This window comes from Saccopteryx leptura, chromosome 9 (genome assembly GCF_036850995.1).
Source record: "Saccopteryx leptura isolate mSacLep1 chromosome 9, mSacLep1_pri_phased_curated, whole genome shotgun sequence".
In the NCBI taxonomy this organism is placed as follows: Eukaryota; Metazoa; Chordata; class Mammalia; order Chiroptera; family Emballonuridae; genus Saccopteryx; species Saccopteryx leptura.
In genome coordinates, this window is record NC_089511.1 from 60,435,283 (window position 1) to 60,455,504 (window position 20,222).

General features: G+C 41.1%; 1 protein-coding gene across 23 annotated transcripts in view; it reads right to left on the reverse strand.

Moving 5' to 3' along the window:
- Window positions 1-20,222, reverse strand: part of ANK3 (ankyrin 3) — a 755,326-nt gene that overhangs the window by 267,874 nt on the left and 467,230 nt on the right. The window contains exon 1 of one of the 23 annotated variants that reach the window (XM_066348432.1): window positions 2,152-2,231. The exons of 21 other annotated variants lie outside the window; for them this stretch is intronic. In XM_066348432.1, the coding sequence (XP_066204529.1) occupies window positions 2,152-2,154 (3 nt within the window). In that variant the 5' untranslated portion in view covers window positions 2,155-2,231. Of the gene's footprint in view, window positions 1-1,603; window positions 1,839-2,151; window positions 2,232-20,222 lie in introns of those variants that run through there. One more of the 23 variants, XM_066348431.1, reaches the window with a different exon arrangement.

Genomic DNA, 20,222 nt, shown 5'->3' on the forward strand with positions numbered 1-20,222 from the left:
TCATTGCACAACTAAACCCAATACAGCAATCATATATGCTCCTCTATTGTGACGGGACTTCAGTGTGATGTGTCGGGTCACTGCCCTTCCAGAGTCACTGCTTAGGGCAGGATAATTTCAAATTCAGTCTGTCATTTTATTACACGTACATTAAGCAGCATGCTCACCAAAACAGAAAACATGGCACATATGGGCTGAGATCAAATGCTTTCACCACTTAGTTGATATATTTTGACACGAGGCAGAAACAACATGGTCTGCTTTTATTTCAGCTTTCCTTTCAGATCTCAGATTGCTTTTTTTTTTTTTTTAATTAACTCATTAATTCATAAAGAGCCAAAGCTTGTCAGGTACATTCTGTGAGATTTGTTATATTTGCACTTGGGTCAAAACTTTCTAGCAATTAGTATTTCTCAAAGCCAAGCCTCACTAGTTAAGCAGCAACTGTCATTATGATTACATGTAAAGTTTTCAGTCCCACAAACTAACGGAACAGAACGTACAATCAAAATTTAACTTTCAGCATAGCTCATAGTTTTTGATGGGTGAGTCGATTATTTTGAGAGTGGCATAACATGATTCTTAGGACTCATCTACCAATACGCTTATATTACTGGTAAGCTATAATTAATGTCTGGGATTTCTGAACAATACTTTTATCTTGTTTCTGAATCTCAAAGTTTCACCTGCAAAGGCCTTCTCTGAGCCACACAAAATGCTTGATAATTCTCAGATTAAAATCTCATAAATGTCTCCTCTTGAATAGAGCAACATTGTGGAAAGGTCAGGAAAGAATATTCTTTGCTAAAAGATTAACCTATCTCTAAGAATACAAAGATTAAAACTGAATCAATTTAAAATAAGGTTCAAAATTGTTGCTTTTTGTAGCACTAGGAAATGACAGTTCTTTTCTCAAAATCATTGGCATGTCTGCCTACTTGATGTTAGAACTATCACCAAAGTCCTCATTTCTACATCTCCTTCTAGTCTTTATGACCATTTCACTAAATTTTGTTTAAAACGTGTTCATTTTACACTCAAGATTTAATATATTGTGTTAACAACACATGGACTATATACATAGTCCGTGTGTGTTCTCATAGTAAGATAAGCTGGTACTAATTGATAAGACAGAAACAAGACCACATGAAATCTTAAAACTATGCCATAAACTAAACAGTATTCTATGAACCCTTAGAATCAAACTTCAACATTTTATAAATACAAAGCAAATATTTACTTTTATTTCTTGTGTAGTAACCCTTAAGGGGAACATGGCTTACTGTGTTGCTTCTTTAAAATTACTAAATGAGATGACGTATTTACATCTATTTTCAAATCTATTAAAACAGAAGTAAACTTATATTCCCAAACCTCTAGCTATATACTTCATCTATTATTAATATAAATTTCCAAAACAAATTTTAACTTTATGGTATATTTTCTCCCCCAATTCTAAAATTCCATATTGCCCCTTGCAATTAGTATGGCAGAAAAAGCTAAGTTTTAAAGTCTGCAGATTTTTATTAAGAACAGTGGGAAGACTTAAATCTTCTTACATTGTTAGGTCCTCTATGCCCCTCCTGTACCCCAAATCACTCACCATCTGTTTGCATTTCATTACACATCCTCTTAAGACAGGCCTGCGCTGAGCACACTCCAAATGACATCAGAGGCAAAACGTACCTAGAATTCAGGTCTGGGCAAAACAGAAAGAAAGGACAGCCCATTCTCCCTACTCACTGAACTCAGGAGATCCAGGGAGCAGACAGGCTAGCTTCCTGCCTATCCAACAACAAATATTTTTTAAAAGGTACGACCATCCAGGCCAAAGCACCACTTCTATAAGGAAAATGTGTTTCACTCCGAAACTGTAAATGCTTACTTGTTCTGGGCAGCTCCGTCCCTCTTCCACTGCCATTCTGTGCGGCCAAGTATGAAACCTGATAACTCAATTAGTTAACACTCTGGACAGAGCCTCGAGTCTAAAAATATCTGCCTTGGGAAACGTAAAGGTTTCCCCAACCTCCTAGTAAAGAGGTAGGAGCTGATCAGAATTTTCTTAACTCTTTAAAGGGCTAGGGGACAGTAAGAGTATAGAAGCTGCCCTACAAATAATGCAGCACCTCCCAGAATTCCCCACTGACTTACCATGTTTGTGGCCTCCACTCAAGCTCTGTGTATTTAGTCATGATATGGGGAATACCAAAAATAGCAGTGCAATCAGCTGGAAGCATACCCTGGCTGCTCAGAATCACCCATGAAACCAGCTTTTGTCATTCCGCTTATCAGCACTTTCCTCTGCGTGCAGGCTACTCTGACATTCCTTCAAAAGACAATACCACCATTTTCTCCTCTGTCTCTGGAATCTAGTCAGGCCTGCCCTTTAGGAGTGGGCTTTGTAAATTGAATTTCTTTCATTACATTAGCTTTACTATTGAATATATGTATGTGTACATACTGTGAAAGCATACTGTACTGCCAACAAATTATCTTACAAAGGTAATTTCCTCCTATCTGAGTGCAAATATAATCGATATTTTTGAAAATTACAGCATTATATAAAACTCATGTGTAAGACCAGAAAAAAAAATACCATTGATTGCTTCTGTTTGTTTGTTGATATAACTAACTGAATTCAGTTTTTTTTAGATTTGGGGACATGTAATACCTCAGCAACATTTTACTAGTCTTATACTTGAGTTCAACAAAGTCCCGAAAAACCCATCATCATAAGAAACTGTATTTCTGTTTTACTTAGAAGGGTACTAACAAACAGCTCCCTCAAACCTGTGAGGCTTCAGGGAAGGTATCTGTGGTGAACTGAATTCAACGCTGGGAAGGCCAGTGCATAAGCCTATTCATTCAACGCACATTTACAGAGAGCCTACTATGTGCCTACTCTTGTAGATGCTGGCGTGGGGGGGCAGAGAAAGATGATGAACAAAACAGGGAAACATCCCTACCTTGATACAGCATAGCTACCAGCAGTGTGGGCAGACAGGCCATAGCCGTAAACGTAATAAGTAAGTGATTGCAAACGATCAATAGGATAAGTTGCTGTGGCGAAAATACAGCAGGAAAGGGGCATCATAAGTATGAGTTTAGGAGTGGGTGGCTATGCTTAATATTAACAATAATAAAATAATGTCTACAGTATATGATTTTATATTACTATTATACTGACTCATGAAATTGCCATTTTTACAGGTTAAGTCTAGTATATCGGCAATTTCATATGGTTCAATGAAATATATATAAATATATTATTAAGTATATAATATATATTATATAATATACATAAATAGTTATTAAGTACTGCATGTAAGGCACTATATAATTTCTTATATATTTTTCTTTTAGTCCTCAGAGATATGCTGTGAAGTAATCTTTATCTCTACATTTGTGAGATAGAAACTAAAATTTGGAAAGGTTAAGTAACTTGCCTAAGGTTGTCAGTTAGCCAATAGTCAGGATTTGAATCTAATTCTATTATTCTAAAGGGAGGGTCACATACTGGTAGCAAATAGCAAATACATGTTTTTGTGGCTCTTGTTGTATTTTAAAATATATTTTTAGTTGCCAACACTTAAAAATTGCGAGATTGCATAACAAAATATAGATTTCCCTTTTTTCCCTTTAAAAACACAAGGAGCTGGCAACCCCGAGCCCACGTTTCTGCTGGGCCACAGGCTCCGGTGCCGAGTGGTGGCTTCCCACTCAGCCCTCAGTATTCCCTGCTTTATTACCGTGGGCTGATTTCATCCTTAATGTTAAGTACCTAGCTGCCCAGAGGCATTTGAACTTGGGCCTCTGTCCTCAAGCCTGAGCTCCAACCACAGCGATAGTGACTCCCAAGGGAGTGTGACACCCCAGGAGAGTATATGACACCCGAGAGGGGTGTGACACTGTGGCAAGGGTCCTGCATTGCTTTGAAATGCCTGGAGGAGTTTGTTCACGGTGGACTGTAAACTTCTTCCCTCCCTCCCGCATTTGTTTATTTATCCTGTCACTTCATGACCTGAGCACCTAGTGTGTGCTAGAAACTCGGCTTTGGCAGGAAGAACCAGGAAAACCATCACCTGGTTCACTCTGTGCCTGTTTCTGGGCTGACTCAGTGAGATGGAGCCGGAGTCTCCTCTGGAACACAGCAAGTCTGAGCCGCCTGCTGCAGACACGAGTCAGGTGGGGAGCGAATTGGACAAGGGGAGGCCCCACTGACTGCTGTTCTGGAGGAGGTGAGGCCGGCCTAGAAAATCCTCACCGTCCTCGGGACAAGCATTGCCCGATTGGAGTAAATTCTTCTCCATCGAAGTCTGGGGCACATCACCAGGCCCAAGCTCTTTCCTCTGCAGACTTCCTATCAATGACATTCGCCACACTTTTTGTCCTCCTCGAGGCTGTCCTTTTGCCCGATGTGAACGTGCTTGGTTTTATCAGAATGCCAGGAGCCTGTGGGTCCAGGCCTGGGGTCCCGCTGCTCAGCTCGGCAGTTCCTCGTGTCCACAACAGAAATCAGAAAGCAAGATGTCCGGCTCCAGGCAGGTGATCAGAGCCCCATATCCACCCAGACCCCCCCAAGGAAGTCACATCCGTGTTTAATCATGGCATGGCTTCCTCACATCTAATTAAGACCTCTCCCATCAATTTCTTAATCTTCTGTGTTCAGTGAGAAAGCAGAACGGTTGGTTATCGTCTTGCACATATTTAAAACCATTGTTACATTATCACTGGAGAGTCTTAGCTCCAGTCTTAGCTTCCCTAGGATAAATGACCCCAACTGATCCAACCTTTCTGTGGGGCTCTTCAGTAGAAAATACTCTATAATTATACTAAATAAGAGGAGTAATAATTCCCATAATTGTGTCTTTCAATCTACCCAGGACACTTTATTTCCTACACTACTGTTGCCTGTGTCACAGCTGCACAGGAGAAGCAGGGATGGGAGCCAACATCCCCACATGGGAAGCACGGGCTGACATGGGAGACTGGCTGTATGTAGCTTAGACCTAGAAGCTGGTGGCTCCACTGAAAAACTAAATGCCCCACATGGGAGATGGTGTCACCGTCTCCTACCTCCTTTTGTGAGAACAACTGTGTCCTACCTCAAGGAAATCCAATATTTAAAAACACATTTTTACACAAAAGATAAACAGTAGACTAAATCACAATCTCGGGGCTCATTTAATCAAAGCCCCTCATTTAAAAAAATTTATATAGAAAATTAAATTTAAGAGGGTGATATTGATCAATAAGAGTACATAGGTTCCAGGTAAACATCTCTATAGCATTTGAATTGTTGGTTAAGTTGTGTACCCATCACCCAAGGTCACATCATTTTCCATCACCGTATATTTGTCAAAGCCCCTCATTTTAAAGATGAAGTCATAGAAACAGAGTGCCTCCACGACGGCACTATGAGAATCTCTGTTGTTGTTGTGCCTAGAATTCATGACAATGTCCCTTTAACAAGAAAAGATGGCTTTGGGTGTTTACACAGTGACTTCAGTTACAAAATGAGATTCTACTTGCTATTTGACGGTGCAGCAATGCTGCTCTACGAAGGAGGTCAATGCCCATGAAGATGGCCTTTTCCATCAGTCCACGCTGCTGACGAGGGGAAACCAAGGACCTGTGTCTGATCACGCCCAGCCTCCCTGAACCATGAGCCATCCAGCTGGGGCAGGCCGGGGAAGTTAGCTCTGCAAGCAGAGGGTGAGGCCTGGGTGGTAAGGAGGGCCGGTGCCGGGGATGTGGCGGGCTGGGCCTCCCTTCCAACAGGCTGCTGGCCCCGTGCGAGATCCTCCACTCGCTCTGGCTCTGCCAACGGGCTGTGAGCACTCTGTGCTATCTTCCTTCTGTCACCAAGCTCTAAACCAAGAGCTCCAAACAGCCAGCGTCCAGAAAGGTGGGAGGAGACACAAAGGAACCCCGGAGGGGCAGCAGCACCTGCACACTCAGGAGAGTTCAGAGATAATCCTCAACGCAGAAATCATTTCAAGTACAAGGAAGAGGATTATTTTGCCTGTACTGAGATAGTTTTGAAATCCCACTTCTTCACAAAGCCTTTCAAGACCCAGCAGACAAAAATACCTAAAGAGCTGCCCTTCTCCCATCCGGCCCATTTTGACAATGGGCTGCCCCCAGACCAGCTTTAGCTGTGAGTCGCTTTGTCCTGAGGACGCTGCTAATATCCAGATCAGGGGGGTCTTCACACTGTGCTCAGGCCCAAACTGCCCTGCTGCAGCAGCCCCGGCACTAAAACTGGCTTTTACATTTTTAAATAAGTGAAATAAAAGACTAATAATATTCTGTGACACGTGGGAATAATATACAATTCAAATTGCAGTGCTTACAAAGTTTTGTTGTAATATGTAGGATACTGTTTGGCCAACAAAACCTAAGATAGTGACTATCTGCCTCCTTTCAGAGAAAGTTTGCTAACCCCTGATCTGCCTGGGGCTTGGAGCCGAGGTCCTTATGATGCTGGGGGGTTTTTTGTTATTGTTGTTGTTTTGAAAGGCAGTGGAGTATCCTGTGTACCTAGCTTGCTGTCTGATCTCTGAGATTAAAAACTGACAGAAACCCCACAAAACCCCAGTAGGATGTATTCACCCATTATCTTTATACAGTGCAAAATACCACTTTCTTTTCATGTAATTATTTAAACTATTAATATACTCTCTATCCTCTCTGTGTCATACACAAAATTCAGAGGACCTACATTCTGTATAGTTCTCTGTTCGATATTCAGCATAAAGTGTTTTCTAAAAGAAAAAAATAATCACAGCATTCACATCATTGATATGACTCCTAAAAACTTAATGTAACAAAAATGTGCTCTCTCTTTTCTTTGTTTTCCCCCTTCTTTCAAGCTGAGACCATGACACAGACATTATTCACAGGAACACATGGAAAAAGCAGCTCACTGAACTTTTAAGAGGGCAAGTGAACTAATCTACAAGGGAGCTTTCAAACAGCAAAGTAATCTGGATTGGCTGTTCTCAATGTTTTCCATATCTTCATGGGCATATTCTACTCTATCAGCAGAGAAACAAACAAGATAAAGGATAAAAGGAAAGTTTAGAACCCATTATAAAAAGGAGTCCCTTGACATTTGGGGGAATCTGATTTTGGATAACTCCTGTGGGGTCTGTGTGGTCAGGGACTCAATGTGGTAACTCGGAGACAAAGTGATCATCAGGGAGGTGGTTCCCCCTCCCTTTCTCTCCATTTCCAGAACCTCAAGCCTCCACTATCCAAAATCCAGTGATACCTTTACTAAAAGTAACCTCGGCGTTACTTTTAGTAAAACAGCTGATTTTACGATGAGAATGACCAATTCACAGAACCCTCAGGAGGCTTGGTTTATCCCCAACAGAAAGTAGTTCCAAATTCTTCTTGAATTGCCTATCTGGGAGACTTCTGCCTGAGGGGCTGCTTCTCCCACTGAGTTGAGAGCCTCCTACTCTCATCTACACAAAGTCATAATTTCCTAAGCCCTACTCCCATACCCCTTCAAAATGTTGTGTTCCAGGAGAAATACAAAATGGAATGGAGGGACTCAACATACTCTCCCTCCCTTCTTCCTCCCTTTTTCAAATGGCTCTATATGCAAACAAGGCTGATAGAAAATTCTATGCAGATACAAGAGAGCAAATGATGTGTGGTAACTTACAGTCTTCAGGACTTCATATACATGCCTTCTCAACACCTGCACACTTTACAGCTAACAAACAGATTGTAAAGGCGCTGTCCAGTAATGAAGGCACACTGGTTTTTATGCACCCACATCGCATGAAGAAAGCCCGGTTATATTTCTCAACTACACAAGCTGTGTTCAGGGTAGCCTGAGGAAACTTGATGGTGGGGGTATCTCTGCATTATTTCATATACTCCTGAATATATATATAAACACAAAGCATGAAAAATTCAGAACTGATTATAAAATGATCATTTCCTCCCCCTTCTTCTCAGAGGGGCTCTATGTCATGTCAACATTCTGAGCTAGATGAAACTGACTATGATTCCGCTGTGCATAATCAGGGCTTGAGGTTTTGCAAACCTAATGAACTCTGGGAGGGGGTCTGACCTGCCTAAGAACAACACATTTTTTCTTTTTTAATTTTTACATTGATTTGAGAGAGAGAGAGAGAGAGAGGAAGTGAAGGAAAGAGGGAAAGAGGAGGAAGAGAAGAGAGAGCTAGATAGAGAGAAGCATCAACTTGTTTCACTTAGTTGTTCCATTTAGTTGTGTACTGATTGATTGCTTCTCATATGTGTCCTGATCTGGGGTGGAGCCTGTGGCCTCTGGCATGCCAGATTGACGCTTTATCCACTGCGCACCCAGCCAGGGCAAGACCAACACCGTAAAAATGACGAGTTTACAGTTGTGCATTCTCAACATTGACCCGTTCATTACTCCAGGTGGGTGTCCAGAAAATATGACACCAGCACACAATTCTCAAGATGAATTAGAACACTGAGGTAACTTGCACAGGTAGTCTTCTCTGCAGTTTGAACACTAACATACTCTGCTGAAAGCTTCTGAGTAAATAAAAAACAGTTGCAGAAATGTACCAACTCTTGAAGAATTATCTATTTAAACGACCAGAAATGAAGAAACCAAAGCTTAGAAAGAAGGGGATAGGACTTACGTCTGCAAAACCAACTGCCCCACAATCCAGCAATTAGCAGTCCTAAATTGTGTCTTATCAGGCAGACATCAGTTTACACAATTTCTTTAAAAATCTTATTGCGGGTTCGATTCCCAGCCAGGGCACACAGGAGAAGCGCCCATTTGCTTCTCCACCCCTCCGCCGCGCCTTCCTCTCTGTCTCTCTCTTCCCCTCCCACAGCCAAGGCTCCATTGGAGCAAAGATGGCCCGGGCGCTGGGGATGGCTCTGTGGCCTCTGCCCCAGGCGCTAGAGTGGCTCTGGTCACAACATGGCGACGCCCAGGATGGGCAGAGCATCGCCCCCTGGTGGGCAGAGCCTCGCCCCTGGTGGGCGTGCCGGGTGGATCCCGGTAGGGCGCATGCGGGAGTCTGTCTGACTGTCTCTCCCTGTTTCCAGCTTCAGAAAAATGAAAAAAAAAAAAAATAAAAAAATAAAAAAAATAAAAATCTTATTGGAATAGAGTTAAAACTGTGCATACACAAATGCACACGATGACCCGTAGGTCATTTCTAGAAATCTTTTAATTGCTATGCTTTCATTCTGGTCTGACTTACAGATGACAGATTTCATTCACAAGTAAAAGACTAAGACTTTTTTCCAAGCATTGATTTTTTATACACCCTCATACACATGTATATATTATATGAAACATGTTAAATGAATACGTCTTTAAAGAAAACTAGTTGTCTTTTATGAATGGAAAATAGCATTAATCGAGACAATTATTCTTTGGAAGAAATTATACATGCTTTGGATATATTAAGGAAAAAAGTAAAAACTGGCTTAATATGAGGAACTAAAAATGCATTTATCAACAACAGTTCAGGAGACAGAAAGAGAACAATTTAATAAATCAATGTGACTAAGTTATAAGAAGCAGCTCTAGACTCAGGTTTAGATTGCTCTAAACCTGCAGTTTGATTGATGTCATGTTGAGACCCGATTCTAACACAAGTAACTCCCAATGTCTACAATGTATAGAAATAATAAATAGGCTTATTGAAGCCATTTTCTTTTTACTGAAAAAAATTTTCCCCTACAAACTGAAAAAAGGGGCATAGCTAAGTATCTTCACACATTCCTATCTGCAATGTCCTTTTCTTCAACTCTGGAACTGAAAGGTCAAGTGGAGCAAGTCACATGCTAGTCTGTTGCTCTGCATAACGGCCTGGCATGTGTCATGTGTTTTGTTCTAAAGGGTGAGAACACTTAATGACTCCAGCCCGCATTCCAACCATCTTTAATCTCTTTCAGGCCACAGAGGATGAAGGGGGGTTGGAAAGCAGCCGTCAGTTATCAGAGATGAGAAAAAGAACTCCTCTCATCAAAATGCCAGAGTTGGTGGAGAAGGGCCATCTTGTGGTGGTGGTGGTTTCATTACAAAGACTTGTGGATACATCCCTGCTTCTCTATCTCCTAAACCAGATGGAGGCCTGTTGGCTTCTAGCTAGAACAAAACATGCAGTCAAAACAGCACATGGCAGGACTAGGGAGAAAGGGAAGATCATCGTCCTCACACAGGTACTGCTGAAATGGCAGCTGGATGAGGATGTACCCCTTCTACCTCCTAGGCTATTAAGGCTCCTAAGTGAAACCACACAAATGTAGCTCTAAGTGACATGTGAGTTCTTCATATTCAGTTAATTAACTTGATATTAACTAACCAACTGGGTGCTACAGAGACAAAAAGGACAGCTTAATCCTATTCTCTTCTTTAAGGAAATTATACTCTAACTGGAAGAAAAGAAAACTTATTGCATAAAATAACTTTAAAAAAATCTATATACCTAAACTGCCCTGGCTGGTAGCTCCATGGACAGAATGTCGACCTGGCTTATGGACATCCTGGGTTCAATTTCCAGTCAGGTCACACAGAAGATACCATCTGGTTCTACCCTGCCTCCCTCTCCCCCTTCTCTTCTTCTTTCCCTCCCTCAGCTAGTGGCTCAATTTGAGCTTGGCCCCGGGTGCTGAGGACAGCTTGGTTGATCAGAACTCATCAGCCTCAGGTGCTAAATATAGCTTGGTTGATTCGAACACTGGCTAGGGTGCATGTAGGAGTCTGTCTTATTATCTCCCCTCCTCTCACTAAACAAATGATCTGACACCACCAGTTACCTCTGCCCACTTCCTCCCAATTTATGCTCCAGCCATACATACTTTTTTTATAGCCTTCCAAATGCTCATTTTATTCCTGCCCCAGGGTCTTTGCACTACTGTTTCCTCTGCCTGGAAGGCTCTTCCTGTAGATCTTCTATGGCTGGTTTCTTATTAATGAGACAAAAGAATATGTAGCATCTCCTGGCCTTTCAATCTAAAGTAGGCCCAAAATAACTACCACGTCACCATTGTTTTCTATGTAGGTAGCACCATTTGATAAAGTTACTACTTATTAGTTCATAGTTTGTTTCTTTCTTTATTCCCTACTACCTTAACTTCTAGTTTGTAAAAGCAAAACCTTGTCCATCTTTTTCATTGATAGGAAAAGATCAGAAATATAGTAGATGTTCAATAAATATGTTTAAATGAATGAAAATAACCAGAGTTAAGGTCTTTAGGCAGGAATGACAGAGAACAGGTTTGTGCTGGCTTGTGAGGATATTTCAATTTTCTTTTACTTTTTTCTTTTTTTTTTAAGATACTTCCATTTTCTAAAGGAAGATAAGCATATCCTAGGCTGGAGGAAATGTTGAGTAAAGTGATTTCTGGAAAACCTCTCCTTGGGGACAGCCTCAGGGGAGGGGGGGAGGAAAGCAAACACGCTTGAGCCCTTGTTCTGGCGTCCAGCACAAGAATGAGCGCTCTGCAACCAGAGTTGGAAAGAACAAATCTCCTCATTCACATGAAGATGGCTACATGACGGTACTTGGCACCGGGCTTAGCACAGAAGAAGCCCTCATTAAGTATCCGTTGAGTGTTGGAAGTGTCTGCTTCCTATTTTTATATTTACTAATGGTCCAGAAAGGCAGAAGTGTACAAGGTCTCTTCCCATATTAAAGGGTGTGTAGGCAAGGTGGGCACAATCCCATTGCCTAATTCCCTTGTAACATCACAGAATTGACCAGTAGTCCCCAAAAGGCAAACACAGAGTCTTAGGTCTGGATGGGGCCTCACAGACAGTAGGAACCGGTTTTCCTGATAAAAAACCCATATAGAGAAAATGACTTGTCCAAAGTCGCACTGCTCATTGATGTGTTTTAAATCTTCCTTCATTAAAACCCTCATTAACATTTCAAAAAAGTTTGTAAAGTTTCATTTATTGCCAATGTTCACACAGAAATCCAGGTAGCTACCTCTTCTTAAAAACTCAGGTGTTTTGGCAGCCAGTCCTGCACAGCACAACCCGCTGTAGTTGAGCTGTGACCTTTAACTGGGTGTTTCCTCTAGTCTGCCAGCTTGGCCTTGGGCAGGGGTCCCCAAACTGCGGCCCCCTGAGGCCATTTATCCGGCCCCCACCGCACTTCCGGAAGGGGCACCTCTTTCATTGGTGGTCAGTGAGAGGAGCATAGTTCCCATTGAAATACTGGTCAGTTTGTTGATTTAAATTTACTTGTTCTTTATTTTAAATGTTATATTTGTTCCCGTTTTGTTTTTTTTACTTTAAAATAAGATATGTGCAGTGTGCATAGGGATTTATTCATAGTTTTTTTTTATAGTCCAGCCCTCCAATGGTCTGAGGGACAGTGAACTGGCCCCCTGTGTAAAAAGTTTGGGGACCCCTGGCCTTGGGAGACGGTGAACTTTGCAGTCCTCAGTGAGGCCCACATGAGAGCACCGAATCCTGCCCAGGGTCTAGAACAGACAGGGTGGGGTTCCTGCAGAGAAGATCAGTGTTGGAAGCTGCTCACCTTCAGTGACAGGTGTCCCCGTTCCCCTTTGCACCTCTTTTAATAGCACAATACCTGAAACGTGTTTATCGAACTGTCCGGAACAGAACTGAGTGTGCCCAGTTTGGAAATGACACTCACAGGGCCCTGGGGATGACAGGAGCTATGGTTTTGTCAGAGTCAATACTACGTTTGGAGAAATATCCCCAAGAGAATTTGGAGTTTCAAAGTTACAGGAAGCCAGTAACTTTTGAGTAATATGTGAGTCATAGGAAAAGAAATGAGCATATTTCTGTGTAACAACTATATAAATATAATACCCTAATGATAGTCAGAATGGCAAGGAATGAGCCTCACTTGACTTGGCTTATAGATAACACTTTGTGTAGAGAGTAGGGAAAAGTGCTGAACTTCACTTTATCATTAGTTATCTTTACCCCAGGCAAGGGTAAGCTGCAATATATAGGTTTTCTCCGCTGTCTAGTGCTTATCTTTTTGCCTGTCCTCCAGAGCCATTCATTTCCTCTTGAACTTTAACTGTCAGCCACTCAATTTTCTTGCCTCTTCTATTGGTCTTTGACCTTGCAGCTCAGGACCTCCTTAAAACATTCCTCCCTGTAGTTTCAAACCACGCTTATTAAATTCAGCTATCATAACTTGCTCAGTATTTACAGAAATGTTTCCGCAAAAAGAAGACGTCTCAGAAAACCCCAATTATAAATATATAGTTCAACAGATGGCACTGAATGATTTATAAATCACCTCTAATTTATGCCAGCATCTCAGCTAAATGTTTCAGCTAAAAAAATGTGGCACCTGCAGCCAACCCCACCCATCACCTTAGCTCCTGACTCTGTTTCACTTTTCTTACTGGCTCTTCTCTCTGTGAAGGGGCCGGACTCTATTTGCATATTGTTGGTCTCCCTGAAATGCAGGCTCCCCCGGGACAGAAAGCTGCCCGTGGTTACTCCAGGATCCCGCATATCTAGAACAGTACCTGATATTCAAGCAACAATGACAGAGCGATTGATAAGTGACAATTACTTTGATGGCAACTCTGATTAGGATTCTTTGAAGGAATCAAGTTAAAAAGCCAAAATTTTCAAATTGTCAAATTACGTAGTTTTCATCAAATGATATCTCGTTAATGCATTTAAGGTAGACAGAAATATATAATGCTAGTGATACTGAATACTTGATGATATATTCCAGGTACTGTGGTAAGCTTTGTGCACTCATTTCCCGGTTCATTTTCATGACACCATAAGAAGTCAGTGTTATTCATTCTTTAAGTGAAACGGGCAGTCCCTTTACTACTATGTTATTCTAGAGAGAATCTGCAGAGCACTAACCACAAGAGGAGTTAACCACATTAACCCTTAAAATAGTAAGTTTTCAATTGAATTATGTAAATGCAGCTAGGTCTGGGCTCAGCAAAAAGTGCAAACGAGGGCACAGATCTGGGAATATGTGTCGTATGAGTAATACATGACTCACTGGAGGACGAATAGGCATATTTCTGTGGAACAATCACACGAATATGAAACTGTAAAAGCACAGCCAGGACTGAAAACACAAGCTTCGCTTTCCTAGGGCTTCGCTTTTCTGTGGAAGTGCAGGCTCTGCTTGACTGAAGGTACAAGCTTCATCTGAAGGGGGCAGGGCCCACCCAGCTCAAGCTGAGAGAGGGTCTTCTAAGATTTTAAGAAAGGTTGTAAATCTAGATGTTTTAAAGTGCAACTCTCCATTTAAAAAATAATCTATTTGGCTACTAATTTAAAAATTGGAAGTACAGAATGAAGGACAAGATCTGAAAGGAACATCCGTGTTCCAGGTCTGAGGCCCATGTCAAAAAACTGCATGATTTTAAGTCTAAAGGTAAAACTCTTCTGCTAGCTTTGACTTCCAAACCACACAGTTAACAGAACCGTAGAGGAAATGATACAATCTTCCAGTTTACAAATCCCATCCTCTTCTTGCTTCCCAGCATGGCCTAGCATGATACAGAATGGCGGGGACTGGGACGATGCAGAGAGTTCTAACCAGTCAGTCACAAACACTGGGGCCAGAGGAAGAGTGGAGACAAGACACTGGGGCATGAAAAAGCTGAGGAGCATCGGTAAGTTCTTGGTCTGATAAACAGAATGAACTCCCAACTTGGCATTTTTAAAAATTGTATTTCCTAGAACATTAAATTATGTTCTTATCTAAATTGTTCATGAACATATCAATTTTTAATCTATATAACAACTATTTTATATATATATTATATATAATTTCACTGAGGTGTACAAAATAAATACACAAACAAATTGCTTCTGTGAATCCGAGGTCCCTTCCAGAACTCTGGCCCTGACCCCCGGTTGGAGTCCACTAAGACTGCAATAATTCAAATGCATATTAATCAAAAAAGCAAAAACAGGTTTCAGAATCACTCTGATTTTGCCAAAATCACTGTTAGGAATGAGTCATTTATAAAAATTCTAATAATTAAAGTAAAAATGACCTAAGAAGTTGTCTAATCTATCCACCTGTCACTGTGAAAAGAATGTTTGAACAACTGAATTGGGAGATTTAGTTTCACTTGCTTAATTTGTTCCATTAGGCTGCGGAAAGTTCTAAAATAAAAATAATGGACTGTTGCCTCCCCCACTCCTCGATTTTCAGCAATCCATGGTAGTTTTACTGAGCTAGGAGTGAACTGGTCCCATTAGCCACCATCATCTTCCTAACTAGCACATTAAGGATTTATTTTGGGTGTTCCAGTGGGATTCCACCAGGAATATTATGAGCAATAAGGTAATAATATATATGTACAGTAGGTATTCAATACATATTATAACTGTAGTTACCATTATTGCTGTTTATAAAAAGAGAAAATGCTTTTAATAATAGAGAATATGCTGATGCTTATATTACAAGAGGGTTTGAAATCTCCCCCCTCCTCCCCGTTCACGCCACATATTGTGGGAGACTCATTCTGAATGCTTATGGATTCATGGATTTTTCTCAGCTGCCTAAAGGCAGGATAATACTTTACTTCATAAAAACTGTTAACTGGAGGAAGCACAAACAGAACAAGAAGAGTCAGGTAAATTCATGATCCCTTAGCAAACTAGACGTCCTCATAAAAACATAGTGGCAGTGAGTGTCAAGGTTTAGTGTGTAGATTCTGGGGTTTAAGCGCCGGGTTGAAAATGTGCTTTGTCCCTTCCTAACTCTTAATCTTCAGTAAATTACTCAGCCTCGTATTTCTCAGTGTCCTTATCTTAAAATGAGGGTGATAATAGTTTTACTTCATAGGGCTTTAATAGGGAATAAAAGAGTTAGTGTATATAAATATAAGTAACATAGAAAGTAACATATATACACAGTAGGTATTCGACACATATTATCGCTGTAATTACCATTATTGCTGTTTATAAAGAGAGAAAGTGCTTTATGCCCAACTCTAACAGCACATCTCTGTACACCATATTGTGTTTACCCCCCCCCCCCCCCCAGTCAAGTCTTTGTCCATCACTATGTATATCCCCACACCCTCCTCTGCCTCCCACTCTCTGGGAGATTACCACACTGTTACCGCGTCCGTGAGTTGTTGGGGTTTTTTTGTCCTTTTTTGCTCTATCCCTTCACCTCCCCTCACCCAGATCCCCCCCAGAGCTGTCAGTCTGCTCTCTATGTATAAGTCCATCTCTATTTTACTTGTCAGTTCATTTTGTTCACTAGATTACACATAAATGAAATTATATGGTACTTGTCTTTCTGACTGGCTTAGCATAATGATCTCCAGGTTCATCCAGGCTTTCTCATAGATGTAGCTCATCCACCCATCCATCCATCCATCCATCCATCCATCCATCCATCCAAGTATCATACGGACTTGGATTTGCACATGACGTGAGCAAATTTATCCATATATCTACATGGCAACATTTACTAAACACCTGATAGGTATCAAGTATTTGTATACTTAGAGTCCTCCCCAGACAAACTTTCTTAATCACCATCTGTTCCCAGCACCCCCATCCTCCTTAGCCTATTTTTTCCAAACCACTTATCATCTTCTACCATAATATATATGTGTATATATATATATATATTTGTCTACTCAAAAGGACACTCATTAAATAAATTACATTTTGACTTAATACAGTATTACTGTAAAATAGGTATTATTATCTCTGTCTGATAAATACGGAAACTGAGGTCAGAAAGGTTGCCTGAAACAAAATCACCAGCTATATAACGAGCTGTAGTTATGGCCCCAAATATCAACTCATGAAAAAAATAGTCATAAGGTCATAAAAACAATATATAAAAGCTTCAAAGAAATATCATTTACCATGCAAAGTTTATATGAATAAATTATCTTGGACTATCTAAACCTACTTCATATTTTTAAATCCTAGTCTTCAAATTACCTACTAAACATATAATTTTATAAATATTTTTCTAAAGCACCTTTCTTAATAATTTACATTGCATCACATCCTTCTAAAAATTTAACAGCTTAAAGTTTAGATTTCCTAGATCAGACTCTCAAATCAATAACAACAGATAACGGAATTGACTGTCCCATAAGCCAAAGCCCACACAGCTCTGAGTTACTGTACATCCTTTATGACAATATACAAATTGGCTTAAAGAAAAAGGCTATGGTAATATTGTAGACCAAGGAGTATTAACTTCATGGGGTTTAGCTGGTTTCCGAATGCTGGAAAACAAAATGCAAATTGTTTGTACATATGGGCACTGGGGAGCGTTTCATAATTCAAAGATACTACGAACCACTACTCTAGAATGCCAGGAAGAAGGAAAGGTTGACCCCTTGTCCCTGCCCTTATCCCCCTTTCAAAACACTATCTCTTAATGCTAATTGTGATCTGATACTCACATACCTGGTTTACAAATTACACAGTACTGTGATAATTTATAGAATAAAGCTTTCCTCAGACTAAGAAATACTGACAATTACTCCAAGTGCCCCTGGCATTTAAGGTCAGTGTGACCCTAAGTACGAAGCTGTTTAATGGCCACCAAATTCTGAAGAAGACTTCACTAAGCAGTGACAAGGGCTCAGAGACTTAGGAACTTGGCAATTAAAGGCTTCCACTCTCACTCCTTCACTGCAGAAGACCAGGGAGCTGTAATTCTTCCTAAAAACCATCTATGATTTCCTCAAAATATTGTCAGACTGTATAGTAAATCCTTGCCTTTGGGGGAAAAACACTATACACTGACTGTGAGAATAGTTCTCCTTTGCAAAGGGATGTTAATATTTTCTGAAGCTTTGACACGTTTATCATTTAATTTGATCAGCACTCAGACCTGAGAGATAAGAGACTCTGCACAGGTGCTGTCATTCTTCTTTCACTGACTAGGAACCAACGCCGGGAGATATTTAAAACCTTTTCCCGAATAAAGTGGCTGGACTGGATCTGGGTAGACCAGAACTAGGTCTTTTAAGTTCTAATCTCTGCAGGTTAACATAGTTTCCCATCATTGCCATCGAAGTAAAATAATGCAACAAATGCCAGATTGGGGGGGGGGGGGAGGACAATTAAATGGCACCGTACAATTTGTTATAATAAAATATACGTTCTATTCTATATGCAATACTTGGTATATAAATATATATTTTTCTTAGGTCTCAAGCTTGCTTTAAAGCAGAGTCATTTATAAACTCAACAAGGACATTGGACATCAGGCATTGTGCTCAGTGCTGGGCTATATGGTGAATGAAGCCTTGCTTCCAAGGAGCTCACGTTCCTGGGGGTATATTCCACTCATAGTTGACAAAATCTTTGGAGACATAACTATGTTATGAAGAAATTTTTCTCTACTTGGCTATGAAAAGCTATGAACTTCAGATTTCAAAGAAAAAAATTATGGTATAGTATTGAGTAGCCTGAGAGTTCTCCCTCCGTCTTGTATAGAAATCATGCCATTCATTACTGACGACTACTCATAACCTACATACTCTTCTCTGTTCTGTTTCCCCATTCACTCCAACGTCCTCCTGAACTATAGCCAGTGTTTCTCAAACTGGTGCTCTCCCGGAAGAAATGGACATCACTTCAAAGTTTCCTCTTCCTGTTGATTATGCCTACCTTAAATAAGGCTCTCCACTTCCTTATATGCCTTAAAGTTTCTCTCAGGTTCCAACTAAATTCATTCCTGGAACAGCAAAGGAGCCAAGCCCTGCACCTACCCTGGAGGCAATGGTCCTACTACCACAGCGTCCCTTCAGAGTGCCCTGGACCCGTTCTCAGGACTTTATCCTGACTCTGCCCCACCCTGATGCAGAAAAACACAAGGCTGGACAAAAAAACAGAAGTCCATACTCCAGCCCTCTGTGGCTTTATTTTTTTTTTAAAGCCAGTTTTTTTTTTAATTTTATTTATTCATTTTAGAGAGGAGAGAGAAAGAGACAGAGAGGGAGAGAGGGAGGAGAGAGAGAGGGACAGAGAGAGAGAAGGTGGGGAGGAGCTGGAAGCATCAACTCCCATATGTGCCTTGACCAGGCAAGCCCAGGGTTTCGAACCAGCAACCTCAGCATTTCCAGGTCGACGCTTTATCCACTGCGCCACCACAGGTCAGTCTTATTTTTAAAACACCCACTTGTATAAAGGCGGCTGTGTGCAGAGCACTGGCGAGTCTCAGTGGTTACATTGATCAGAAGGGAACAGCACACAGGATGCGATAGAATGGTACAGGCAATACATACACCCTGTCTGCTATGGAGGGGCAGTGTGAGTTGAGAGGAAAGGTTTATTTGTCTGTACAACTGGGAAATACTACTAAACAGGGTGTTCTCAATCTGTGGAGCAAGATTCCTTCCCTCCTCTCTCGGCACCCCATTAGTAAGAGTAGCTGATTGTGGCCGTGCTTCTGAACCTTTGGTGGGCATGTGTAGGGTGACAAAATCCTCCCAGCAAGCTCCTTCGCAATGTCCCCAGCCGGGCTGAAAATGCCTCACAGGGAAACTTTCTGTGCTTCCTTTGTAAAATCAGGACAATAATATACACTCTTCTGATTACAGATGTGCCATTCTAAACATCAACTGTGTAAAGCATTATGCAAACATCACAATGCTACTATGAAAAAGCACAGCTCATGTCTTGGAACTTACAGTACAGTTTAGGACATACGACAGGCAAATATATAAACCAACTAGAGAAGGCTATTTCATGCTTACTTACTCTGTGCCAGGCACGACACTCGGAATTCTGCATGCATTAGCTCACTTAATCCTCACAACAACCTCATTAGATAGGCACTGCCCTCAGCCCCATTCACCAAGTGCAAAATCTGAACTAAAGAGGTCACAGAACTGTGCCCATGGTCGTGTTGTTAGTGAGCAACAAAGCTGGGAATGAACTCAGCAGGCCGATTTCACCTCTCTGACACCCTGCCTCCTTGGTTATGAGGACAGTTCATTTACTGATCATCAGGGTCATGAGGATAGTTCATTTACTGATGCTGGGAGTAATTTAGTTATTCAAAGTGATCCTGGCAATTGCAAATTTGTTTGTAAAATACCTAAACAGATGTGCTCCTGTGAAGCTGACCATGTAAAACTGTTGGGATGGTAGGGGTGGGAGGAGGCAGACTTCATTATTAAAAATGATTTATCAGTCATTTGATCTCCCCATCTTGGCAACATAGCATTTAACCGTGTTAAGATCTGACAGTGAAAATCATGGGTATCTG